The sequence below is a fragment of the Aegilops tauschii genome, chromosome 1, assembly GCF_002575655.3.
Source record: "Aegilops tauschii subsp. strangulata cultivar AL8/78 chromosome 1, Aet v6.0, whole genome shotgun sequence".
NCBI lineage: Eukaryota > Viridiplantae > Streptophyta > Magnoliopsida > Poales > Poaceae > Aegilops > Aegilops tauschii.
The window spans coordinates 362,259,052-362,286,791 of record NC_053035.3 but is presented as its reverse complement, the minus strand read 5'-3'; the positions used below and the strand labels follow the sequence as shown (position 1 = coordinate 362,286,791).

The following is a 27,740-nucleotide window of genomic DNA, read 5'->3' as shown; positions in this document are numbered from 1 at the left end:
ATCAGATAGGAAATCCTCACTTTTCCAAGACAGAAGAGAAGCAAGCAATGGATTGAGCAACTAGCGCGAAAGCCGTTGCGCGTTAGTGCATCTGTTTTCTTGCTTGATTTTTATTCGATTTTTTGAGCAACTAGCGCGAAAGCCGTTGCGCGTTAGCGCATCCGTTTTCTTGCTTGATTTTTATATGATTTTCTAAAGTGATCTGTCCAACTAAGTAGAAAAGGACACTAGAGTGTGGCTACACGTGGTATAGGGCTGCTCGTCCCGCCTGGTGTTGAGGGAGCTAAAGTGGAACTCTCACATACATGTTCCTTAAGTTTTTAGCTCGCTAAATGATACAGTCCTCGCTGATGGATCGGTAAGTACTCCACGGTCAGCGGCTATCAGCTAACGTTATGGGTCGTTAGTGGTGGTTCATTGCCTATGGTGTTGTAATCCGGAATCCAAGTTTTGTGATAACCGTGTTGTTTACTTTCAGTGTTGTTTATTGTTCACAGCTGGATCGAGCTCAGTTGAGAGTGTCATGCTCTGTCAATATCTGTTGCAGGAGTTGTCATTCTCTGTTACTAGAGTTGTCAATCTCAGATGCAGGAATTGTCAGTTGCAGCCATTCTCGCTGTGTCAAGCTTGTGACTTGCGTTGTATCAGGTTGGTAACAGCTTGTATCTCGATAGGACTGAATGTAGCCAGGAGTTGTCTTAGGTTAGTCTAATGTGCCAAAACGTTAGTCAAACCACCTAGGTTGTGTTTGTTCTGGAGAGTTCAGCTAGTCCGAGTGATCCGGGTTATCCTACGTTTTATCCCTATTTCGATCTTTTTTTGACTATAGGGGTTTTGTAGTAGCCCAGCAGTATCCGTGTGACAGAGAGTCATATTAAGGATATAATAATGCTTTCCCCTTGAACCCCTTGCAGAAAAAGTAGGAAAATGGACTGAAATTGTTGGATAAGTGGATTTGCAGTATCACAACAATCAGAACAGCAAATATTCCATCATCCAAACTAAGCTTCCTCAGATCCTAACCCATTGGTCATTATCGAACCTCGTGACTCCAGCTGTGTTGATATCTTCGTATTACCTGTTATCATTCTATCTATCTGGTTATTGCTTTATGTGTTGGTTGGTATTTCACTCAAAAAAGTTTAAGTAGAAGTGATTTCTTCCTCATTAGCTCCATTTTGATTATCATTTGCATCTTGTGATGAATGAAGTGAACTTGAGCTCTCTAGTGCTTCTATTTTCTCTTCGAAAGCATTTACTAGTATTCGATGAGATTGTAAAAGACCAGAAAGACAAGTGATATGAACTGGTTATGTATCCACCCACTTTCCTTCGTTATCTTCAACTCTTTCTCTTTTGGTAGAGGAAGGCATTCCCAGTATAAATGATGATTCTTGCTTTCGTATTGTTAATGTTTTCAATTGTACATGGAAGGGGTTTGTGACCACTAGCATTTTAGTAAGGGATTTATCCTCATATTGTTGGAGAAACCATTGTTTGCTAACATGGCTCAGCCTAGCAATGGCTTGGAATTTCTTGTCCCAGAATGCAAAAAAAAAATGTCCGCCACTTTGTTGCTTTCAGCACGTTTTCTAATGAAGTCAAGCCCCTTATGGATGTCCGCTGCTGCACTATGTTGTGTCTTACCATAGACAAGAGGCATATACACCTTCTTCACCAACTTTCAGTTAAGGTGACGGCTAACGGATTCCTTGACACTAGCTTCTAGAGATTATGATGGAATCTCCTCTTTGAAGTCCTCTAATAGTGAGGAATATAGGTCATATACTTGATCCTCACCATCAACCCGTCAAAAGTTAGTACGCACTGCTAGATCCTGGAAATAGCTCATTATCTGGTAAGCAGACGAGGATGCATCACATATATATGTGACATCCGCAACCTCAGATTTCGGTTTAGCATTTACCTGTTTCCTTCCATCCAACCTGGGAAGGGATCCCTCCATGTGCTCTCTATGACACTTGGCCTGATTGTTACCACTGGTATCTCTCCTCGCATGCAGTTGATGACCATCTCGCCCATGGCCTTTGTGAACACATAAGTGTCTTGCCAACCATAGAATTTGGCCCTATGAATAAATAAATTGCACAAATCAAATACTTCATGTGTGTATTCATATCTACAGACATGAGAAAGTAACAGGGAAATACTAGAATACCTCGACTACCTAACTCTTTCATTTCTTGAGTAACAGAAGCAGAGGCAGAAGAATGCCTTCTGGAGTCAAAAGCCAACTTGATCTCAGCCTCGATATCCAACACGGTATTCTGATGTGCCGAAATATCTAAGGAACCTATCCCCTTTGTTATGGTATCCCCTAAGCAAAATGGCTTCTCTAGTATCAAACCTTGCCTCTGCCCATTCACATATGTTGTTTGGCCAAAAACATGACATGCAAACATACTGCTAAAGCTTGTTTGTAAGCTTTTGAGATTAATAGAAACAGGTTACCATTTGATTTCGACCACAAGAAGCTCTTATTTGGCATTCTGACCTGTTGATACTTGCAAGAAGAGCTTCAGTCTTCGAAACTGCTGCGCGAAACTCATTATCCGGAATGGCCCCACGGTGTTGATGTCTAGTGCTACATCATACCTGCAAGTTGCAATACTTTTATTGCTATGGAATGTGAACTTACACATTTAGTAATGGAAGCAATCCTTGGTGCAAGACTAGTATAGCTTCACGAACCTCTCATCAAAAGTGGTATTTTCTGCAGAGTTTACGATAACATCCACTTCTTCCACGATCTCTTTGGCTAACTCAGGAGCAATGCCAATGTAGGCTTCCCTGAAATTACCAACGACTCGAACCTGCTTGCTTAATACAAAGCTGTGGTAGTTTTTCCCATGGATTTCCTGTAAACATTTGAACAACTCAGTATCTTCTACTTGTATTGCAGACGGAAAATATGGTCATTTGCATGAAGAACAAAAAGTAGTCCGAAGTAATCATCATACCTCGTTCTTCAATCTTTTCATGGCTGCTTCATTGTCCTTGGCCTTGATCAACACGTATATTTTACCAACATCAGGATTTGTCCTTAAAATGGGATCGATAAGAACTGATGATCAGAATCATACAAAGTAGAATGGAAGAACAAAGGAAGGAAGTTAGGTAGCTTAGAGCAAGACAAAGGCAGAATGGAAGAACAGCCAAAAAGTGGGGGGCCAGACAGAAACTGTCTCACTCAAACTGGCATTTGAAAATGCTACCCGCCCTTCCCCTATTTCTGCATTTCATTCTTCTATTCCTTCTACTTGCTTTTCTAGTTAAGCTGCTCATAAACTACATCAATAAAACTCACTCAGCTACTGTCTTCTTTCTATAATTGGTCTCTAAGTCCAAGTAATCGATAAAGTATAATCCTCTTCCCAGCTCCGCCACCTCCTTTCTACCGAGTATGCTCTACTTGAAAGAACATATTTATCAATAAATAAGTGCATTACTATATTCACAGCTACAAACTAAGCCTAATTTCCAATATGTCATATGTATCACTTTGATGTTGTGGGATCACTGGCTTCTTGCTCAACGGATTTCGCTTCTACACTTGACTTGAGAAGGGCAAAGCCTTCATGACCGGTACCGGTATCTGTTCAAGAAGTCAGTACTTATGCGGCACTGAACAAAGGGTGAGATTGATGAAATGCAATACATGTTTGAATATTTCCTATCTTCCTCCAGCCATCAAACTTGTTCAATTCGTTTTCTTGAGATCTGTGGAATAGTGATATCATACTTGAATCCACATTCCCAGTATTTGAGGAAGAAGTAGAATCTTAGTCCTTTCGAATTTCTAAGTTGGGAATTTGTTATCGACTAAATCAAGAAACTCGATTTCACTATGATATGACCACTGAACCCTTTGATGCAACATTTCTTGTTTCTAGAAGATCTCCGATGGTTTCTGAAGCTTCCATGATCTTGTAAAAGAAAGAAACCCTTTCTATAAGTTATGAAGACGTGGACCAAAAGACTAAGAAACTGCACAATCTATTAATTGACTAAAAAACTCAAGCTGAGTAACTTGCTTGAATGATTGCTCCGGCTCTGGGCCGTCTGATCTTCGGGATGCAGAATAGGGGATCGCTTGCCAACCTTTAGTTAGGACCAGTGAAAACCCACGCTTGGTGAAGGCGAAGTTCAGTTTGGAGATCTAACAATTCCTTATGTCGTGTATCCTCGATTGATGCAGCCTCAGATGCTTCGATTGTAGATTTGAGTATTGAGCGAAAGGTTACACCACCTATAGGTTCTGTATTACAGGCCAATCCTACTCCACTAGTACCAATAGGCGGCATAGGGGAAAAAGCACAACACCTAGGAATAGGAATCAACAACACAAAAACTTTCTGAGAAATTACCTAGCAAGAAAACGTATGCGCGTGGGCGCAACAGATTTCGTCCCATGCGCTCATCCCTTGCTTGTTCTTTCGGACTAGCACTCTTTCCCTCTCTTTGAAGTAGATTTCTCAGCTCCACGAGTCAAACGAAATAAGGCGAAAGGCCCACTACTTCTTCATTCATGGCTTATTGATTTGATTGATCCCCCTTTCGTATTCATTCGACCTGAGGTGAGGTTGGAACAAGAGTTTTCATAAAAAGAATGGTTCTTTTATGCAATTATGAACGGGCTGGCCTCTTGTGGATTCCTCCAACTCTATGAATGAAGGGGGGAGTATGAGGAAGGCCGATTTTCTTTCTATACGAAGATGAAAAAAGGATCCGGGTCAAACATTTCTTACTTTTGTTGAGTATGACTGAATGAGGAAGAGCTCCTTATGTGGTATCACTTTACCACCATCTGAAATGCGTGAAACTTCGATTGGTGGAAGCCAGTCCATGAAGATTCTCCCTTCTCTTACGTGAAATTCCCCTCTTTCGGTAAGCATCCAGTATCTCAGCAAATGAACATTTCTCTAAGCTTATCCTATAGCTTATACGTCATTTGAAAGCTGCTCCAAGGATCCAACGAATAGCTAAGGTTTGTTGACGATCCCTGGCTACAATCCCAGGAACATCATAAATAGTACATGCGACTCCTAGTTTGACCACTTCGCATATTGGCTTCATATTATCTACGGCGTCAACCATAAGTTTTATTACATCGCGTTCAGTTCGAGCTAGGCGGTGAAAAGTTTTATAAACAATAGCACGAACTCTCGTTCTTTCACCATCGATCATGCGAAAGTTTACCAATTTCTTGATCAATTCTTTTTCCTCACCATCAAAGTCCCCCATATAGCTGAGAATTTCCAAGCAATTGGAAGCCGCTTTCGATGACGAGGCCGATAAATTGATATTACGCAATCGTTATTGTCCATCTTTTTCAGCTCTGCTCCCGAAAAGAGAAAGGAAAGGAGACTGATCTTGACGTCGGCGTTGGTTTTTCCAACGAAAAACAAGAACATTCTTTCACGAACTTCCATGACAAAATGCTAGTTGCCTTGTAACGCATACACTGGAGCGTTTGTCCCATCGACGAAGGCCACTATACTCGTTTTCTGAAGAGCAACATTCTCTTATAACTAAACATCGCAAAGACAGAAAGGGGTATCCTGAACGTAAGGCCAATGGCTAGCATACTTCGCTGAACACTCACGATATTCAGCTAAAGCTGGATGCATATTATATTATATTATATTATATTATATCTTGCCTTGGTAGAGCGAAACTTTGAACCCAACACAAGAAACTCTCCCGGTTTAGCGATATTGATGGGTTCCAGCCTCATTCCACTAGCCCTAAAAGAATTCTAAATATATAAAAGAGGGGGAATGGATTCTACAAGAAAAGGCGGGTAAAGGTAGTTCAGGGGTCAATTCTTGGAGCATAGCTCATTTCTAGGTCCCCAACCCATCTCGTGCTCGTGTTGTACGCGATCGAATCTTGCGGCCGGATAGAGCAATGGAATCACCGAGTCGTATGAAAAGAGGGCTCTTCTTTTTAATCTTAACACAAAGGCTAGATCCCCTGGGGGTTGTCATATTACAATCATTTGTATTACTTTCCTACCAATCCTGAACTAGCTATGACCCTTATAGCGAGCCTCGCTTTACCGTTTCAAATAGAAACATATGGCGCTCCTAAAGTCGATTGGATACTTTCTTTTTTATTGAATTAAGCTAAGCCGTGGACTTTCTCACGTGAAGAACTCCTTCTTATGAGCTCATGGACTTGATCAATGCTAGTTCAAGTTCACGTCATATTAGGAAATTAGTTCATTAATTCGTTTATTTGCCAACGAAGAAGCCTTGCGCTACTCGGGAAGTACTGGCTAGAGGGGGGGCGTGTGGATCCACAGTCCTAGCCATTCTCACAATGGGATAATAAATCAAACAAAGACCATGAGAAGAGATTACAACATCCAGAACGAAGCCTGTCAAGCCAACCTTCCCTCACTGCGAAAATGCAACATCCGGCGTACTCATTGGCTTTGACCTCAGATTCATTACTTGCTAGAGAAGTAGTTTACATAACTGTCACAGCTCCAATGCGATAATCTTGTTAATCAACAAAGTAGCTAGCCTAAATAAGGAGTTTACAATCGCTTGACTATAAAGTAAAGAGCGGCTAATGGGAGATTGCTTGAGTAGGCTCAGTAAGGGATTACCCGCGGGCAGGGTAAAAGAGCTTTCATTAATAGTATGAACTGGTGGATCAGCAAGATAGCTAGAGCTCCTTAAAGGAAAGCAAAATCCAATTCTATATTATATCAAACTATAAAGCAAAGATGAGGAAGTTGCGCCTTTACTCGCTCGAATTAGAGGAAAAAGGGGATATGCAGCAGTAACAGCTTTTCTTTCAATAGTAAGCAGGAAATGCGAATAAGAGAAGGGTAGAAGAAGCGATCCGCGCATTTCCTTATTTCACAACGGATTTGACTCGTTAGAGAAATCATTTCTTAGGTATGCTACATTCTTTGTAGAAAGAGTAGGTTCTGCTATTTAAGACTTAGAGGAAGTGATTTCCGGGAACTAGCAGACCAAGCCAATCAACAAGGAAAGCCTGTCAAGCAAGGAAGCCACCAAGCAAACCTTTAATAAGCATCCCTAGCGCAGTCACTTCTCTATAGAAAGAAAAAACCTGCAGTCAAGACTAGTCACATTAGTGAAACAAGTGATTCGCTGACATTCAATTCAAATAGAAAGAGTAGTCACAGCTGCGACAAGTTGCTCTAAGAGGAAGGAGTTGACTTACTTTCAATTCCTAATACAGCAAGAGTGGATTTTTTCATGTAGCACTTCTACCCCTATAGGATTTCCCATCGTAACCGAGAATGGGTGCCCACCTTGTACGTACCGAGAATGGGTGCAGCTCACCCCATCTAAAGTAGCCTAAAATTCGTTCCTCTACAATCCAGAGCAGTCCGAACATGTACCGCGATCTGGACGGACAAAGAATGTCGTACACTTGAGTGACCCCCTTTTCTGTGACCACCACCAAATTCAAAAGAAGAGGTGAGATCACCCTGAAAAAAATCCTTTGTAGCTCTTAAAATATGGGCCAACCTCTCCATTAATATTGATTCTCACTGCACCTCCTTCTACCACTTGTTTAATCCAACCTCTCCACTTCTCACTAAAGAAAACCCTTTTTAAGCAAAACCTCTTGTAAAAAATCCCAATTCACCCTGTCATATGCTTTTTCAAAGTCTAGCTTTAGTATGACCCCCTCTTGTTTAGTCCTCCTAAGCTCATGAAACACCTCATGGATAGTGACCACCCCATCTAAAATATTTCCGTTTTTCATAAATGTCGTCTGACTCTTACTCACCACCTTATTTGCAACTCTCTCAAGCCTATTTGTCAGTACTTTAGTCACAATTTTCTAACAAACATAATATAAACATATTGGCCGATATTGCTTGATAGTTGCAGCATCTTTCGTTTTAGGAATCAGAGTAACCACCCCATAATTAAGTCTTCTAAGTTGCAACTCCTCAGCATGCGGGCTATCAAGCATTCTTTTGACCATCTCTTTAACCATCTCCCAAAATGTTTCTAAAAGATTACTGGTAAGCCATCTGGGCCAGGAGCTGTATTGGTTTTCATCTCTTTAACTACTAACTCTATTTCCTCCATAGTGAAAGGCTTAGTCAACTCTTCATTGTCTAGTTCTGATAGCATGTGCTCTGTTGACCAAGGGGCTTCCACCAAGAGATATGTCCCCCTGTCCTTTGAACCAAATAGTCTATTATAGTAACTAGAAATGTGTTCTTGCAACTCTTTCTCATCTTGTACAACATTTCCTTCATGTTCCAAAGAAGCAATATTACATTTTATGTGTCTTCCATTGGCAGCACTATGGAAGAATGAAGTATTTGCATCTCCCTCAAGTAACCACTGACAAACTGACTGACAATGTGGACTGCATGAGCAATGTCAGGCCGGGTCACAGTGAGGTACACAAGGCTGCCTACAAGATGACGATAGCGAGTGGTATCCCTCAAGAGGAGTACCAGCACTAGGGCGCAATTGGAGATGGAGCTCCATGGGTGTAGCGGCAGTGTGTGTATCAGTAAGACCTGAGCGTGAGATCAAATCCTGAGTATAGCGATGTTGAGAGAGATAGGAACCATCATTAGTTTGATCAACCTCAATTCCCAGAAAATAACTGAGAGAAAATCAATCTGACATCTTGAATTGCTCACTCAACTTTTTCTTCACAAAAGCAATGTACTTCTGATCATCTCCAGTGATCAACATATCATCAACATAGAGAAGAAGCAAGGTACGACCGCGGTCAGATGTATGAGTGAAAAGTGCAGGGTCATGCTCACTAGAAGAGAAACCAGCAGCTTGAACCACAGAGCTGAACCGCTCAAACCAAGCACGAGGTGGTTGCTTTTTTCCCATAGAGGGCCTTTCGAAGGCGACAAACATGACCATCAGGAACTTCAATACCCAGAGGTGGCTGCATATAGAAAAAACTCATGTATATCACCATGAAGGAAAGCATTTTTTACATCCATTTGAGAGATTTGCCAAGATCGAGCTGCAGCCACAGCAATCAGAGTACGAACAGAAATTGAAACAACGCAACCGTACTATCTATTTACGATAATTTGATTGCTGACAACACGACAACATCACGCTTCTCTTTCTTATTCTTATTTATATAACTGTCACTTTACCGGGCCGGAAAAGTGACACCGTCACGTCTCAGGGTCGTATGCCTGGAACAAGAAGGGTCGTCGTACAATTTCGGAGATTACAAAAAAGAAGGAGGCAAGCTCCCTATCCCTCTTTGTCTTTCCACTTCCCTCGTTCAGGAACAAACACTTCGCCAAATTCTTTTGAGTCCCGGCCCGGTTTTTCCCCACTAACCAATTACGTTACGACCACTGAACAAACTTGGTTGACGAACATGGTTTATGCGCCGCTAATCTAGCGGCTTGTCGAGCATTTGACAAACTCACACCATCCATTTCAAATGGGATTTGTCCCGTGGACACACGAGCAATCCAACCCGTCGGATTTCCTTTTCCTCTTCCCATTCGAACTTCTGCGGGTTTCCCCGTAATAGGAAGATCTGCGAGACTCTTACCCATATCTTACAATTTCTTTGGAATTGTCCGCTCATAGCACGATGGAATTGTCTGATTGTAGCCTGACGCGCTGCTTCAATGGCTCGATATGAAAGACGACCAGCTCTACAACTTTTGGTGCCATATCTTCCAAAACCAAGTTGTGTACCATCCGGTTCGCGACCCCTACTACATCTGCATTTAAAATATTTACTATATTTCGTACGTTTCGGATATAGCACGTCCCTTCTTATTTTGACTATATGAGATCCGCACTTTGGCACCTGAAATTCCGTTACGATAGATACTACCACGGGAGCATAATTTATTTTCTGGTTAAATACATTACAAGATGTTTTTCCATACTTTCCGCATTCAGTTCTACCTATTTCCGCACCCCCTAATCGACCAGAACAACAAATGCGTATCCCCTCCACCCCTTTTGGCATTATTAATGGAATATCCTTCACTATTTTACTAAAAATGGAACGAAATGAGATTGGATTGTTCCTCAGTTGAAAAGAGATGTCTTGAGCAATCAGAGAAGCACTTTGATAAACAGATTTGATCTTTACCGACTCAATTAAGGTATTAGTGTTTGTTCTATTAGACAAAAAAGATCGCATTTTTTGCACTTCGTTCAAATAAGAGTTGTACCCGTACGGAATTATCCTCTTTCTCAGTATGATCTCTATCATCATCTCTATTCTGTTTATCAATTTTCCTATCCTACCTAGGTCTATGAATTTCTCTATCAATTCCATTACCTTATCCTTACCCATGAGGTTCCTACATTTGATCCTAAATTGAGCTAGGAGTTGTTTTCGGGCATACTCAAAAAAGGGTTATTATACACCCCAACCCCATCCCTTGGAAAAAAGAAGGTAGCACCGAAGAAAGGAAAGAGCGATATGGTGGTTTTTGTTGTTCTCGCGAAGCGAAGATCATTCGCTTGGCGAATGAAGTGGATCAACCTCTTTTTGGCTCGGGCCAAACACTTTTTCTCGCTGGTAGAGCTTTCTAAAAAAAGCGATGCGAGAGCGTATTCTCTTATCTAAGCTTCCTCCCTTCGCTCCCCCCATCGTAGATGGTTCAGCCACACCCACGGCCACGAAATGATTGAGAACTAGGACGGGGTCGAAATGCATTTTATTCTTAGTATTAAAAAAGTATTGCATGACCGAATAATTCAAGGAGGGGCGCACAACGGGGAGGGTCCTTTTTAGTAGATGACTCGTCGGGCCGTCAGAGCGTGACTTCTTTGGTAAAAATAACTTGATTCTATTCCTTTTTAGTAAGGAGGCGGCATTTCCCATGAGGAAAGGTATGTCATTTACAACCCCGGCGTATTGAGGCCACTTGAAGGCCCTGCTCACCTGAAGTGATTTATCAAAATTCTTCTTTCTCGATGGTGATCGGTCATGGTATCCATAATGTTGCATCTTTTTCGGCCAAATCCGGATTTCGTTTTGCTTCTCCCGGTCGATCGACTCGACTCTTTTCCCTGCCCCCCGGCCTCTCTCTTCGTTTCGTTCTTCCTCTGTACCCTCGCTTGAATGAAGACACCCGATCGGCCCGACTTTCCCAAATGTTGTCCACCAGCCCTTTTCCTGTAGTACGGGTCTTGATTTCTTGTCTTTTTTTCGTTTTAGTCATGGTGATCGCCCGGGAAGAAAGAAATGAATGAATGTCCTTTTGGGAAAATATAGAATAATACACCTACCGAGACGAAAGCCAAGGGCGAGTTTCGTAGGTGGACGTATCGAACTAAAATAAGATCTAAGATTGACATCTTGATACAATGATTTACCATAATAATAAATAGAGTCAATGGTGACAGAGCCGTGGGAAGAGCCGCTTCTTTTTGTGGCGGGGGCATCCATTCACCAGCGCAGACTACATACACGTGCTCTCTGAACCGTGCTAGATAGTCACCCATCACACGGCTCTCAAACCCAACCTGTGGTGGATCCCGGGGGACAAAGCAAAGTCAAAGCGCTTGATCCTTTGCCCCATACTTTGAGATCTTCCTCCCTGCCGATCAAGCAGCAACGCAGCTCGTGATAGGCTTAGCTTAAGTCGCTAACGTTCGGTTCGGATAAGTAAAGTCCCTTCGGTCGGTTCGCTCAGGTGGTCTTCCCTTATTTTCCCTAACGTTCAGAGTTGTTCTGGTTTGAGAAAGGATCACCGCCAAGTCCACTAGGGGCGCCCTGAATGAATAAGAAATGGACAGCTGAGGTCAGGCTTGCGTGAAAAAAGATGATAATAAGTTAGATGTACACACCTGAGGTTGGTAAGAACTGAGGGACAATGCCCCCCTCACTGGGCCCATCAGCGAAAGCAACTGCTACTTAATCGTAGGTTTGCTTTCGTGCAAGGCCCCCGCTGCTGGAACAGGCAGTTGTCATTTTCAAGTAAATGCCCCGCCCCCTTTCTTTGCCCGCCGGCCGCCTAGCTCGTTATTCTTTGAGATCTGGATAGAGTCTCGCTTCGAGGTGGGGGAAGCATGGATTCGATAGATCTATCGAATCCATGCTGCAAGCAGCAAGCGTAGGCTAAAAAGGCAATAGTCTAACGTTGGGGTAGGGCGTGCCAAAACAACCGGGGGCCCCTCCGGGGTCAGTACAAAAGTACTATATTCTTTACACTTACTTTCATTGGCTAGCTGCCTTTTGTAGCGCGCGTACTCTGATTCTCTTCTATGAATCTACAACTCTCTTTACTGAGCAAGACTTCATCTATATCCCTCAAAGTGGATTTGGATTCCCATTTCTTCTTTGAATGACAGCTTCAACTAGGCTCCACCTTAGAGAGGGTTTTCGGTTTGAATCAAGATAGGGCCAGGGGCGCGTCGGAACGGTAGCTGCTTAGTCTCATCCGAGAGTCCAATCTCTTTGTACTGTGCTTGCTTTTGTGTCTTTGAATAAAAAAGAAAGAAGGGGGTCGATTTAGGCTCCTTCCCTTCCACTGCATAGCTGTGCTATCAGGTACTACGAGCCCTCTGCCCCACGCATCTAACCAGCTCGCGTGGTTCACCGGTTCCACCGAAAACTCTCATTTGTTGAAGCGGAGCATAGTGTGGCATCGAGCGAGAAAGGTCTCTTTTTTGGTTTATTCACTGATCTGAAATGAAACTTAGCACTTGTTTTTTATTGATTCCTGGGGCTAGGCGTTCGCACAATCAGTCTATCCGAACCGCAGACGCACTTTTCACATCAGTGACGGCCTCTCCAGCAGAGCTGTGCGCCAGGGCCCTGGATGCGCTAGAGATCGGCACATTAGGGGAGTACTTGCTCGGGTTTCTCGGCCTGGTATCCTTATCCTCGCGTTCATGATATCTACGTTCAACTGTGCCCCAGAGACACGGTCGGAGCACGCCCGCCCCGTGTGCGTATTTCACGACATGCTCTGGTCCCGGGTTTCTTCCTGTGGTCTTCTAGCGTTAGAAGAAGTCGTGTCCGTCCCGGACATCTGCAACGTCCTCTCACGCCTTTTTTGGGGGGACAAACAAAGATCAGGAAAATACGGACCGAACCCATTCGGTGACTTTCGCGGTCGCCCTCACTGAACCGACTTGGATCTGAACTACGATTCAGATCAAGTCTTACCGAAATTGGATTTCCTTTTCGTGCCATATGTCGCTTAGACTTTACTTTTTCCCCTTTCCACCCTTTCCTCTATTTGTTCGATAGGGTCTTCATTTTATTCTAATTCTAAACCCATTGTCGTCCACAGTTTCCTTGTCGACGCGAAGGGGCCAGCAGCCCCCAAACCAAAGTCTGAGATCAGAACTCATACCGCGGTTGTGGCTTGAAGGCCGCATGCAAGTTCTTCAATATTTAGAGAGTATGTGTTAGTACGAGATCGCGCTATCAACTTATTTCATCTTTCTCGATGATTAGGACAAAATTGTATCCCTTAGGAACCGTACATGCACCTTTGTTTGGATGCCAATCTAATATTGTTACAATACAAAATACTTGAAGGCCACACGCAATTGACTCACCTACATTTTATGCTCCCACCCTTTTGTAGAAAAAGCCTCTGCCTCTGGGGAAGTGCTCACATCAACTCCAATTTGGATGGAGCTTCTCGATGGGTTAGAGTGTTTGCGAACCAAAAAGGGGGAAAACCCATCCTCCAAAGTAGTGAAGTGAGCCAGTACAATAAGACAATAGGTCTCATGGGCCAAGCCTGCTATCAGGTAGTGAGTGGGAATCAATCCTGAAAGAGAGAAGGTCTAGTGCTCTCAGAAAATATTTGATTCGCCGAAAAATTGGCTTTATCAGACCAATCCATGTTCAGAAGCCTTCCATCAAAAGTCAGTGGTCTAGGACGCTTTCCTTGACTTTGAGTTGGATCTCATTCTTCTTCCCGGCACAAAAAGAGGGTAGACTTCATCCGAGACACATGGGTTCTTTTGCTTCCTTAAAAGAACTCGTCTTTGAGCCTCTAAAAAGAAGGGCATAGTATCCCAGCCACCTAGACCACCTAAAAGGAAGGAATTGGTCTTTAGCTTTGAGTGATCCAATCATTGGTGAATGGGTTCAGTAAGGTAGAAGGAAAGGGCCCCTCCCGACCTGGGAAATTCATAGCAGGAAAGACTGGCGCCGATCAGCGAAAGCGAACCCTTCAGTACATCGCGTTCAGCCCTCCCTCAAAATCCCATTTGTTTTATTGAGGAATCACTCTTGATCCTCTAAAGGCTCTTCTCCATCTATAACTCAAAGTCCATCTGTCTCTCGTGGAAGCACTTTAGAGTGCCTAGAAGATCCAGCAAACGGGGGTGCCAATGCTGTCCCAAGACCAGATCACGGTAGGTAGCTACTTTAAAGAGGTTGGGAGACAGACTGGTGAACAATCTTCTTGTTTTCTCCGACCTAGAGCACTCTTTTTTTCAATCGTACGAAGAAACTCCGTGAAAAACCCAGCTATCACTCCTATGAGATGGCTAACTCCCAACTCCCGATACATTCTTTAGAGTCGACCAAAGGACTCGTTGGTTTGGACATAGTTTCTTTGTTCCCGTGTTTCTGTTTTGCTCTCCCCCTTTTTCACTTAGTTTAGTTGGAATGGAAAGAGAACTTCCTTCAGTTTTTCTTTTTTTTGTTGCCTGGTTCGGTCTCTCCGAGTGGAATAAGTGGGTCCTTCTTCTTTTTACTGACTGATGAAGGTCGAAACTGAAGGTCGAATCAAGCGGAGTCTGGATTCCTATGTTCGTACCAACTCAAATGATTGATGAATTGGATCTTGAGTATGCTCACTTCACTACTCAGCAAGGGTGAAAGAATGACAAAGAGACTGACATCACAGAGGATGGAAAGGACCCAATCGCCTGCCTCTTTCTTGGTCCACCCCCCTGGTGGGTACTTTATAGCTCACAACACGAGATAGGCAGATATGTGACATAGAAAAATTGCTTTCATTGACAACAAGACTCTCTTCCTGATTGGGATTGGTCTGTGCAGGATCTCCTTCCCTATGAGACTCTTGCTTCCCTTTGAAAGAGGCAGACCCCTACTTCAATTGTCATCTGATGACTCTTCCCCAGCTATGGACTCAGACCTCTCACAACCAAAAAAAAGAAAATCAAAATCAAACGAATCCGAATATAACCAATCTATCGCCTTTGATGACTCGTTGACAGCCTCCTCAACCCAAGCTTCCATCTCCTGCTCCAGACATCGGCGCTTGCCCGCGCCAGTCCATGAAAGGTGGATGAAGGTGAGTTTGACTACGAACTCGAGGATGCTGGGAACGATCTATTTTCGGGGAATCACTCCCATCGAGAGGCCCTCTTCCTCCCTTTTTCTGAATCTGGGAGAAAGGCAAAAGAGAAGTCCAGAGAGACCTCGACTCTTTCAGGGAAAGGAGGAAGATCGAATGCGAGATGGAGTCCCTGCCAAATGGAATGGACATCCTTGGGGACAGCTGTGCAAGACTTAATTTACCATAAAATTGGAGGGAAAAACTACTAAAAAGATCACAAGAAACCCAGCTCAAAGTGAATGGAGAGAGAAACCCTGCGCCTTGGAAGGATCTGAAGCTGTTCGGACACTCATAGACAAGTGAACTCCAATCTAGGATCCCTCGAAATGTGAAGTGAACTAGCCAGGTAGAACAGCCAGGTTAGGAAAAGAGTCTTTCATGTCAAGGTGAACATAGACAGACAAGGTTAGTTTGTTTTCCTTAATTCTCAGAGAAAAGACTCGTTGCTGGAACCGAGAGCACTGGCGATTGCTTTCTTTCTGACCTTCAGCCGAGAAATTCCATACCTTCCACCGACTTCTTTTGTGTGTGGCCAGAATGTGATGCTTTCCAATGCCGAGTACTTTTCTTAACAATGTAGAAGCCCGTAAAACCGAAATCGATCCAAATCCATGACCTTGACGATCGAGGAAAAAGGGTATGTATTATTATGGTGTGAGCCTTCTTTCTTTTTGGCCTTAGATTATCATAAGCGAGGAATGTTGCGTGCTAGCCTTAAGACTATACTTTATTGTAGGGAAAGGGAAAAAATGGAGAATATCTTTAAGAACCCTAGAAAGAATTTCACTTGGAGCAACAGGGGTCAGGTCACACTATATCAATATCATAATTCTCTTTTTTTAATTGATACTGATTAGCCGTAAATCAATTTGATTTTGTTATGCCATTAAGGAAACACTATTTGGGATACAATACCCATTTTAGAACCGTTCACTACTAACAAATAGAAAATATCAAAATAACAAATAATATAGTTAATGGTTCCAATTTTTCCTCAATTTGGCAGTCTGTGACTGGAAATCCTTTCTCTTTTCAATAGAAAGAGAAGGTATTTAAGCAATGTGTGTTTTGAGATACAATCAATCGAAGAGAATAAAACTGGGTCCAATAAAAAACAGGAATGAATTTATTAAAAGGGATTGGAAAGGGATAAGTACAAAGGGATTCAACGATCTAAAAAATCAAAAAGGGTTTAATAATCCCCTCCTATGAATAAAAATTAGTAAAATAATGTGGATGAATAAGATTTTGCTCGATTTTGGATCGGATTTGGCGGCATGGCCAAGCGGTAAGGCAGGGGACTGCAAATCCTTTATCCCCAGTTCGAATATGGGTGTCGCCTGACCAAAAAAATACTTAGGATTTCTTATTGTACTGATTGAACTCGACAAATTCTTGCCCTGCATAAGCAAAGGAAAAGAACTAGGCCTATCGATACTGGATTTTACTATAGTTCTAGTTGTAAAAAAGAATGTCAATTTCTTCTTAAAAATAGGGCTCTGGCAGGGTTCTGGGTAGTGGCCCAAACCGATACCAATAGGGATGAGGGATATATACTTATGAATTTCATAATTGATTCTATTCCGCAATTCATAACTACGAAAGTAAGAGGTCGGAAATCTTGGTATCCAAAGGTCCCTAAGGACATTCCTTTTTTGCTCCTAGGATTGAAGAAGAGATTATACGAAAGACTATCAAGACTTCCTAATTATCTGACACTGCCTACACTAAAGTAAGGTCTACTGACTCTGTCTGGAATTAGATTGGATAGGCTGATGGGAAATTTAGGAGTTGTGGAAAGAAGAGACTTTCTTTCCATACTTACGAGAGACTCCGAGTACTCAAACATTCAATCAGGATGGTCGGTTAGCTCTTATCTTTTAGAATAACTTAGTAAAAAAAGTAAAAATAATAAATAAAATGAATCTCCTAACTCGGTAGCCCATGAGGTTCCAATGGTTAGTTTTGGATTTTTTCAGGCAAGAAAGCAAAGAAGAAGGGAGGATTCTGTATTACCAACTTCCCCCATTGTCCTGTCCTCATTGGTCATTCATCTTTCCCGATCTAGTGCCATCGTTCTTCAAGGTGCCGGAGGGTTTGAAGCATACCTACTACCCTCCCCTGAGCTTAGTTCAGAGTTGCCTCAGCGCGCTCGAGTAATAACTGGGAAAATCAAGGCTGGACAGGTCTTCGAGCCAACTTCAGGAAGAAATGCAAGTGAAAGAGAATGCTCTCGAGGGCGCAGGAGTCTTTTTCTGTCTTTCTTATTTGAAATCCAAATCGAAATGCCTCAACTTGATAAATTGACTTATTTCTCACAACTCTTCTGGTTATGTCTTCTCCTCTTTGTTGGAAGATGAGTACACATCGGGTAATCCGCCCACGAGAGCCCAATCACAAGAGGCTCATACAGAAAGCAATCAGCCCATAGCCCAATATCGAGACCAGAGCCTATTATTCAAACCACAAAGGATCCTCATATGCACCAAGCTAAACCCAGTGGTAACGAAAATTTTCCACGGTATATGGAGGGAAGCAGCCGCCGCTGCACGGGTCCTGCGCATTATCAAAACCAGGCAATGTAGTCAATGAACAAAAGTTTCATTTACCACTGGGGTTCTTCATATGCACAGTCAGCTCAAGTAGACTCTGCAGAATCGTATAGGTGAACTTGGTTCGTTCAATGAAAAGGGATAAGAAGGATCCACTGGGAATGAATGGGAAGACTGGGGTAGTATCTTCATTAGCCGGAAGGAATTACTCTCCACTAGCGTAATTCGAAGAACGAACAAGAAAAGGTGTCTTTAGGTAGGAGGATGGATGGATGTGGTCCAATGGCTAAAGCTCTGCCAGCTTCTTGTAGACTGGCAGTCTCCGAGAGGAACCTTAACCCCCCGGGTTAGGCCGGGTGGGATGGTATACTTTTTTTTGCCACAAGTGGGAACTCGGTCCTTGGTAAGACACAAGGGGGGAAGGAAGATCTTCACTCATTCATTAAGTAAGTGCCTGCGGTGAGACCCACAAGAAACGAAGGGGGTGGAGGGAGACCGAAGAAGGAACAATTGTCTTGAATGCTACGCTGGGATCAACAGCTTCCAGTGTTTTCAAAATGAGTCGGGCAGGAAGAGGAAGATCGGGCGGGGAAAACGGGGTTCGAACCCGCGACTTCTTGCGTGACAGACCAGCACTCTAACCAACTGAGCTATTTCCCCCTTTCGTAACTACTATCGATTCAACAGTCACCTACCAGTTACCTTTGTAACTATACCAAAGTAGCTGTACAACAGAATGCCCTTCGCCTTTAGTACTTTTCTTTTTCTTCTGACGACAGTAGAAAGAAATGGCTCTGCTTGATTAGAGAAGGGGCTCCGCGCTCTATCAGCTATCAGTTAGTTGGCGCTACGCGCGACTTCAGTTGACAAAAGCGAACAAGATAGCGCTAGCGCCCGCAGAGAACTTTCGTTTGTTCGCCTTCTAAAAGGCCTACTGATCTGCCAGTGAAAAGCCGGTTACAAAACAAATAATAAGACGTAGTGAAAAGGTACCAAAACAACTGAAGCCTACATCCCACTATGTCTGGGTTCCCCCTTCCTATGAACCTTGAGTGAAGCTGTGAAGCTATTAGTGGGCTGGTTTGAACTATTGATTTACTGAATCGAGTGAAGCTGTGTTGCGTAACATATAGGTCGCCAAGGCCTAGAAGTACAAGTGGTCGCCCTAACGGTCACTCTCAAACTCACTACTTGAGTGACGAAAGTCACTTAGCTTCTTTGATAGGGCTTGCCAAAGAACCCCTCCGGGGCCCCGGGAAGAGGAAGAAGGAGATAGAGCAAAGGTCTCCTCTTTCTGTCCGCTCTTCCCGGCATGTAGAGATCCGATTGGGCTTATAGTTTAATTGGTTGAAACGTACCACTCATAACGGTGATATTGTAGGTTCGAGCCCTACTAAGCCCATCTGACCTGCTTAATCAATGACTCCGGTAGTCACCTGAACCACTCTCTCGGATAGCCCACAGCCTCTCTTCTGGATGCGAAAGAAGATTCGATCAACGTACAAGGTTTGCCTTCTTGTGAGAAGGAGGGTTCTAAATTGTGTTCTCAGTGCAAAGGGAGTCTTTGAGAAGGTTCCGTTATTTTGAAGAGAGAGAAGATCAGTAGATCAGTCCGGCAGCTGTTCGGGGGTCAGCTTTGGGATTTGCCTGATCGACCCCTACCAGTGTATTAATCTACAAAAATGAAGATTGACATTCGTCAATTTACCGGATCTGTCCTCTTCTACTAACTTTACAAATGGAAGGGAAAATGTGAAGACCAAAGATGTCAACTACTAAGCATAGTCAATTGCAAATCGGCCGGTTGGTTTGCTTCTCTCCAAGTATGGGAGATTTTCCAATCTTCGAAAGACGCTCGTACTTTCTTGATCTTATGAAGAAGGGGCTTTCCTTAGCTGCGGACTTTGGGATCTTGAGAGTAGACCATGTCTTACGTTAGGGAATCCGAATCAATCCAAATCCTCTGACACTCCTTTTCGGCTACTATTTGAATACATGTTCAGATGCAAAAGAGCTCGACTTCGAGTATGGTCTTGTTCTTAACTGCTTGAGAGAACACATATATCCCCTTTTTATTGCAAAACCTCCACAAGCCTTCCCATGCTCGCTAATTGAACCATCCGTCTTCATCTTAATCCATTCGTTTCCCAGTGGTCAACACACAATAGAATATGTTTGTTTTTGATCGGATTGAGACAAAAGTACCATTTTTTAGGATGTTCGCCGATTCTTCCTCTTCTTTCTCTCATAAAACTGGAGATAGTAGCTTCTAATCTACATATTTTTGCAAATCCTTTTCCATTTGGATTTTTGGAAACATTAACTTACCTCTAGAATTCCACTACATATAACGTTGACGTTCTGCCAAAATGTGCCAGAGCGAGTGAAAGGCAAGCATACCCACGGTGTTAACTTGCCATCCAAAACAAATCTGCTAGCAGCCCATTAAAGTTCCGCTTGGAAACAAGAAGCTCTTCTTTATTTGTGTTTTTTTGCCCAAGATAAGCCCATTTTCCAGAGCCAGGCCTATTATAAGAGTTCAACTGCCATATTCGGATGGAGTCCAAATGCTTGCATCTTGGGCTGAAGAATGACCCAATTCCTTAGCTTCCATGCATTAATCATATCCGAGCATGTGGGAATAGGGAGATGCCATCCATCTACACGACACGATAGCTTAAGCAAAGAATAGAGAGAGTTAAGCAAGAATACAAACAAAAAAGATATTCCACTAGCGTAGGCCTACCATAGAAAAGTCTAAAAAAACCTTTTCTTTGTCTGTCAGCGGGAGAGAAAGCAAGCTTACGGTGCTTTGGATGTTAATGTTTTTGTAGGATACTAAACACCTATATATATATATACATTGTTTTATACTCCTCTATACAAGCGTATAAGAGCTATTATGCTCGATAAAAGGAAGTTTATGAATAAGTAAGTCTTTCTTTTTTGAATAGCCGGCGGGAGAACTTACTTTTCCGGCTATCGTATGAACAATGCCGTCCGCTTTTCTTTTTTGAGTTTCCATGGATCTCTCCGACGAAGTAGCGGAAGCATGAAATGCTATTCACGAATGAGCATTGCTATCTGATTCCTACAAAAGAGATAGGGGAAGCTCACTTTTGTCAAATGGGGCTAGAAAGCATAGAACCCCGTCTTAAATCAACCGGTGAATCCAGAATCAAAGTGAGGAGAACAGGATATGTTATGAGAAGAGTGACGTGGTAATAGATTGCATTTCAAAAAGAATCTATACACTCAATAAGCCAGAACGGGAAGATTCAACTGCAAAAAGAACTGGTACGGTGTGAGAAGAGGCCTATTCTCAATAGTGAACAAGATGATGCAGCTCTAGTTGCTGGAGGCAGAGGACGTGGACGCGGCAGGAATAGATCCAGGGGGAGGACGCGAATAAAAAAGGCTATGAGGATCATAAAAATTGAGGTGGAGGGAGATTGTATAACTAAGGATCGAGTAGAGGAAGACGTCAGTCTTTCAGTTGTAGATGATCATTACCGAAAAAGATGTACATTTGAATGAAAAAGGAGGGCCTGTCCGAGAGGAAATAAAGAATATTCATTTGCGGATTCTTCCGAACAAGCAACGGATTGAGCAACTAGCGCGAAAGCCGTTGCGCGTTAGCGCATCCGTTTTCTTGCTCGGGAACGAGGGGACTAAAAAAATTGTCAAAAGCCATCTTTCTCTTTAACTAACTAAGTATTCTTAAAAATATGTATGTCTATGAGGTATTTTGACTTAATGGGAAGTAGGCATCTCATTCATAGGCAAGAGCAGGCCGGCCTGAAGGCATGAACTGAAGGCAGGCAAGAAGGCATTAAATGGAATACAGTATCTTTATTTCTATAAAAATATATGGAATCCGCGATCCTATCCTATTTTTGAAGTCATTTTTGCATTCGAAATTATTTTCTTTCGCAAGAGCACTCAAACATATATTGAAGATCCTCAGTTCTTCGGTCGGCAGCCGCAGTCAGTAATAGCAAGCAACGTCCCATACTACTTTTCCTTTGAATGTTCATTCTGGAGTTGAATGTCACAAACAAGACTCATACTTCAGAAAAAAACTGCTTGAATCAGGAGCTGTAATCTGCAACTTTAGAGATAGGGGCGGCAGTCACAGCATTGGCAGCAGTGAGCAGAGGTCAAGAAGAAGAAGCGGTAAGAGCAGTTAGAGAGCAAGCAGCGGCTCATCAAACCTTTCTGTTTCGGTTACAGCTCAAGCGGTTTGTTTTCAAGTAAGGTACTCACGCAAGCTTTCCTCCTGAAGACAGAGTTTCGGGTGAGCTAGCAAAGAAAGTCAGCAGTTAACCGGAAATTTAGGTCAAATTACCATTTCGTAAGTTTTAGTAAGGCCAGTTATGGGAAGCAGGCATGGAGAAAGAGAGGAATCAATCGTCCAACGCTATGTTAACAAATACGTGAAAGGTTTGATTATTCCATACACTTGAACGCGTTCCTTATCAATAGGTTTCGGAGAGACGAGCAATGATTGCTTGACGATCTTCACTGCATGAGACTAGACTTGAATCAAGCTTCATACGAAAGCATTTACTGAACTAAAGCCATTGAGCCAAGTCAAGCGAAAGACTTATTCGAAGAAAGCTTTAAGAGAGTTTGTTGTCCCATGCCTTTCTGATGGTGAACCTCCTACTGCTTCTTCCAATTCTGAAACTGGGATTGGCCTGTTGACTTTGCCCTTTCTTTAGACAAAGAGCCCCCAGTTTCGCCAAAAGACCTCTGCGTGTTGTCATTCAACTCCACACAAGCCTGTCGTTGGGCTACTTCCGTCTTCGGCAGATACAAAGGAGAAGTGACGGTCGGTGAAATAGCCCTCCACCTCGTAGCTCTTCTTGCTTAACGTGAAAACTCTCCTTTCCGATGAAAACGAGAAAGAAAGATGTCAACTACTAAATGTGCTGCTTTGTGAATTTGATACTAGGTAGTTCTCCCCCCTCGACAGGCAAGTAGCCTTTGCGACTTACATCTCTGCTACCGGAGGGTATGAACCCCCGGATCTAGGCAAGGTGATGGTGGGAAACTCCAACAGGTTTTGGTTTCCTCCTCACTGATTGATGGAGCCCAAGACTGCTTGACGACTTTCGGTGTGGGGTCAGCTTGAGCCGAGGTCGTCTCGTAACAGGAACAGGAAGAATAGCAAACAAGCACACAAGTAGGAATAGGAATATTGGTTGTCACTATCCTCTGGTTAGAAATCAACTACGGAGCTGGCAACTCACAAGCCAGCAAGTCAACCTCTGTCAGATCTTCGGCCCAGTTTATGGACGATACTGACTCTACTTCCTCATTCAGGCTGATATGAACTGCAAAAGTTTTCATCTTTAGCGTGGATATCGTAGGTATAAATGAAAGAAACTGGAATCAGGAAGTTGTTTCTTTCTCTCGATACGCAGAGGGGAGAGCATGCCTTGTCTCAGGCAGTATATCAGTCGTTAACAATCTTACCGGGACACATCCAATTGAAACTAGAATCCCAACCTCTTTGGAAGAAGCTTCAAATAGAAAAAAATTCAGAGCGGGGAATCTTCCTACAAACTAAAATGTGTTAAATATATATATACCTACCTCTGCCTATAAAAACTGGAGTTTCAGGCACCCTCGTGGGAGACATTGGATGTTGTCAACCGGCCTTAAAATGCTCATAAACAGCTCTTCCCCCTTTGACTTAGTTTTCGCTCTCCTCTGTTTCTAGTAGAAAAAGCCTAATCCTACTTTGCGAGTCCAACAGGTCTAGTATTCTTTTCTTTTTCGTCTGAGGGAACGTGGTAGCCCTGATCTAGCTCAGACTTGAGATTCCATTCTATTTCATTCTGATCTCGTTATGAGGAAATAGGTGAGGCGAGGCTAAGACAAGATATGGGACTTCCCGCGCTAAGTTGTTCCAATCTCTGTACTTAAGTAACCGAACTCGAAAGTGCTGCTATGAGCTAGATTTGTGCGTACAAGGGTAAAGAAGCGAGCAAGGCTACCTTTCCGCTGGAAATACTATACCTGAGTGCTATTTGATCAGAGTGAGTTGTAATTGAGCTTGATTTACTTGCTCTTCTATTTGCATTTTTTGTTAAGTATGTGGGTGACTCATCGTCGTGAGATCGATTGGTCAAAAATTCTTTTCAAGTAGTCTCAGTCGGCGAACTCGGCTCCACAGAAGAAGTCAGTAGTGAATCAAAGAACTCATGCATGTAATCAGTGACTAGGGATCGATCAATCGGATGCAACCGAGCCATACAAAAAGAATTGGAAAAGGGATGACGCAAGAGCAGCGGAAGGTGACTTAGCAACATCAGTCATTTCCTATAGAAAGGAAGGAAAGGATCTCTCTTCTGTCTAGATGAAAGATCTCATTTTTGCTACCGCTCTCCCTCTTATGAGTCTCTGTCAGCCATTGTTTAGTAGCATTCAACGCGAGTTCAGTCATTCTCTTATATACTGAAAAGTACGAACTGACTTAAAGCACGAACATGAAGGAAAGGCTGAATTCGAAACATCTTGAATCGGATTCTCTCTTCTCAGAGAGCTTGAGAGTGAAATGAGTGGGCCGACCAAAGAACACCACTATGGAAGTGAATGGGGAGGGCAAGAGCAGTTCGAAGACCATAGCCCGATGTGGGTACATTGGCGTCATCGTCGTATGAAATTCACGCACAAAGGGCGCCGCATCACTCTCAATGGCATTCAAGATAATCCTTCCTGCCGTCCAATCTCTGTCCGTAAGCTGGAAGGATTGCTGAAACGGGGTGCTGTTAGCCAGTGTGTGCAAGTGCGTCAGATTCACCAGGAGCATGATCTGCAAGCAATTACTCTGGATGCTGATCCTGCAGAGCAGACACCTCCAGCTGTTCAAGAACTGCTACAGGAGTTTGATGCTTTGTTCCGGGAGCCAAAGGAATTACCCCCTCGTCGTGCCTGTGACCACCAAATTCCGTTGGTGCCAGGTGCAGTGCCAGTCAATGTCCGGCCATATAGATATGCACCCCACCAGAAAACAGAGATTGAGAAGCAAATCTGTGAGATGATGAACAATGGCATTATTCGTCGTAGCACGAGCCCCTTCGCTTCTCCAGTGCTCTTGGTTCATAAGAAGGATGGATCCTGGCGCTTTTGAAATATCCTATGCCAGTCGCGGGTTGTCCCAAGCTCAACGTAGGTTCGCAAGAGAAAAAGAGGGGGGTACCTTGTCTGTCGGTCGAAGAAGGCAACAAACAAGTGGAAGCAACTGATGCTTTGGTCATTCTACTCCTTGATGCCAGTCTATGCTTGCTGTCATGCCGGCAAAAGCGGGGGTTTCGGCCGGCTTTACCTACTATTGGATTTGAACCAATGACTCTCGCCGTATGAAAGCGATACTCTAACCGCTGAGTCAAGTAGGTAAAGCTGAGTCAAGTCAGAGAAAATCGAAAAAAAGAGAAAGCCAACCAAAGCGCAACCAGAGTTCTCCGCGGGGTGGAGCGCTAAGAAAGAGAAAGCGTTATCGCTATACGAAATGAAGCAGCAGCTAGCACACTAAGATAAACCACTTGGTTTAAAAAACTGCTTAGTGGCGTGTGATTTCAACACTATTCCAGAGGTATATGACAAAAATGGTGGGAGAGATCTCTATGTTCCTCAGCTTAAATCATTCTATGATTGTTTACAATTCTGTCATCTATTTTACATGAGGGCTAGAGGGTGGTCTTGGAGCAAGAAAAGTGTTGAGTCCAGGCGCATTATGGTACGACTGAGACTGAGTTGGGCAGGAGCAAGCGGTTGGATTGGCCTGACTCTTCAAGACCAAAGATACTCGGCTTCCTCTTCATCAAGTCACGAAATTCGACCCTTAGTTAGCAGCACCAAAACTAGAGCAGGCCCAAGACAAGCAAGAACAGTCAATCAACACTGATCAGGCAGGAAGCAGACAGTAAGCTAAGAATACTGGAAGAAGGTGGTCGCTCAGCCAAAGCCCTAGTTCAACCAGAACAGTAGGGAAAGCGGTAGAGGCCGCTCCGTAGCTTTGGTCGTTGCACTCTAATGCGCTTTAGAAGAAGCAGTTATTCTATTGCTTGGCTATAAAGCCTATAAGTAAGAACTCTGGGGAAGGAATCCGATCTGCAGATGAAGCAGAAGCAGGCAAAAGGCGAGCGCACAGCGAGGAATTTTCCATACTAGATCGACTCAACATTACTGAATCTACTCTGAGACTCTCTTCTCTTCATGGTTGGCTGTAAAAAAAGAGTCTCTTTAGTCCCCAACTCTATGGATTTTACTTTTTGGCTCAACACCCTGCTCTCGACGTTTGCTCGGGACGGGAGGCTATAAAATAGTTGAAAGCAGATGCAACATTAAAGAAAGTCAATCCAGTAGCCTTAAGTCGTACCGAACACTATGTCCTAATAGTAAGGGATTTCTTTCAACCCGGTGGTAAGCCGGTGGTACCCAGAGAAAACGTTGCCCAAAGGAAGGGACTAAACCCATCTGTTCAAGTAGTAGCCAAGTAGTAACGAAGGAGTATCTCCGAGTTAAGGAGTACCGAAGGGAAGGAAGAAAAACCAAGTGAAAGAAAGAGATCGCAATGGTCTAAGATATAGTCAGTGAACAATAACTCAGATCTGATGTCTCATCGAAACAAAAATGCAAAAAGACAACACAAACGTAAAAGATCGAACTCTAATTTAGTTACTGAGTGAGATGTTTTGCTACCTACAAAAGGTTGGTTCTTCCCCTACAACCCCTACCCCTCCAAGGCAGTACTCTTCATCGGCAAATCCGAATGTTTTGATCCGAGTTGAGACCCACCTACAGAAATTGATCCATCAACGGCTTTTTTATAGTGGCAGGAAGTCTCCAACTCTTCGATATGCGCTAGCTAGGTAATCCATTTACTTAATCTGATATGGGATCTCTTGCTACCAGAAAGGAACTGAACTGGCTTGCCCGGAAAGAATGGATTGCGACCCTTGGAGAGCTAATGGTACTGGACTGATAGCGCACTGATTGAACCGATCCCGGACGTACCACTGGGGAACCTGTGGCTAGAGAGAATCTCTCGCGATGGAGAAATGTCAAATGGGAAGCTCTATGGAGGCACACATCGTGTCGTTCATCATCGAAATGGGACTGACTCGCTCGGGAACAGGCACAGGATTGAGGAACTTTCTGGCGTAACACACCCGTAATGGGGCAATTTGACTAGCTGGTCAAAACCCTTTCTGCAGTGTTTAAGTGGTGCTGGAAAGAATCAAGAGGGGAGGAGGAAAGCTGTACCAGGTGGAAGGAGAAGAGTTGATTGCTACTAAATCAGAACAAGCTTAGTTCTGCATGATGGCTCAATGGTGCATGGTCAACTCAGTAAACCTAACATCTCTGATCTCTGATCCAATTTCAACCCTACTGAACTCTTAAGAGTAGGTGTTTCAAGAACCTAAGTCCTTACAAAAAAAGAATACATGATCACTATATACCCCCGAAGGTACTGAGCCCAAACATCTGAAGCCATACGGATACTCACATCTGCGAAAGGCTGAGATTGAGAATTGAGGAATTGCTGAAGAATTCACGGATACAATCCTCTACTAGCCCCTTTGCTTCACCTGTGTTGTTAGTGAAGAAGAAGGATGGGACATGGAGGATGTGCATTGAAACCAGGCAGCTGAATGCCAGTACAGTAAAGAAGAAATACCCAATTCCGGCACATAGATGCCCTATTGGATGAGTGGTGCTAAATATTACAGCAAGATTGACTTAAGATCTGGCTATCATCAGGTCAGGATGAGAGAGGAAGACAAGCCCAAAACTTCATTCAGAACCCTATAACTATGAATTCAATGTGATGCAGGCTTACAAATGCTCCTGCA

General features: G+C 43.3%; 2 protein-coding genes and 1 non-coding gene across 3 annotated transcripts; all 3 read right to left on the bottom strand.

Moving 5' to 3' along the window:
* Positions 1 to 2,498: 2,498 nt before the first annotated feature.
* LOC141032617 (fatty acyl-CoA reductase 2, chloroplastic-like) lies at positions 2,499 to 3,002 on the bottom strand. The gene is made up of 3 exons (XM_073506241.1): positions 2,982 to 3,002; positions 2,713 to 2,879; positions 2,499 to 2,616 (listed from the first exon to the last, which is right to left on the bottom strand). Exons 1-3 carry the CDS (start codon positions 3,000 to 3,002, stop codon positions 2,499 to 2,501), a joined length of 306 nt encoding a protein of 101 aa, XP_073362342.1.
* Positions 3,003 to 4,438: 1,436 nt separating this feature from the next.
* LOC120966617 (small ribosomal subunit protein uS7m) lies at positions 4,439 to 5,265 on the bottom strand. Its single transcript, XM_040392917.3, is given in 1 exon segment — positions 4,439 to 5,265. A coding segment is annotated over 1 exon segment (447 nt). The 3' UTR covers positions 4,439 to 4,818.
* A 13,195-nt stretch (positions 5,266 to 18,460) lies between these two features.
* TRNAD-GUC (transfer RNA aspartic acid (anticodon GUC)) lies at positions 18,461 to 18,534 on the bottom strand. The gene has a single exon. It is a non-coding gene; the product is annotated as a tRNA-Asp (tRNA).
* Between the last annotated feature and the right edge of the window lie 9,206 nt (positions 18,535 to 27,740).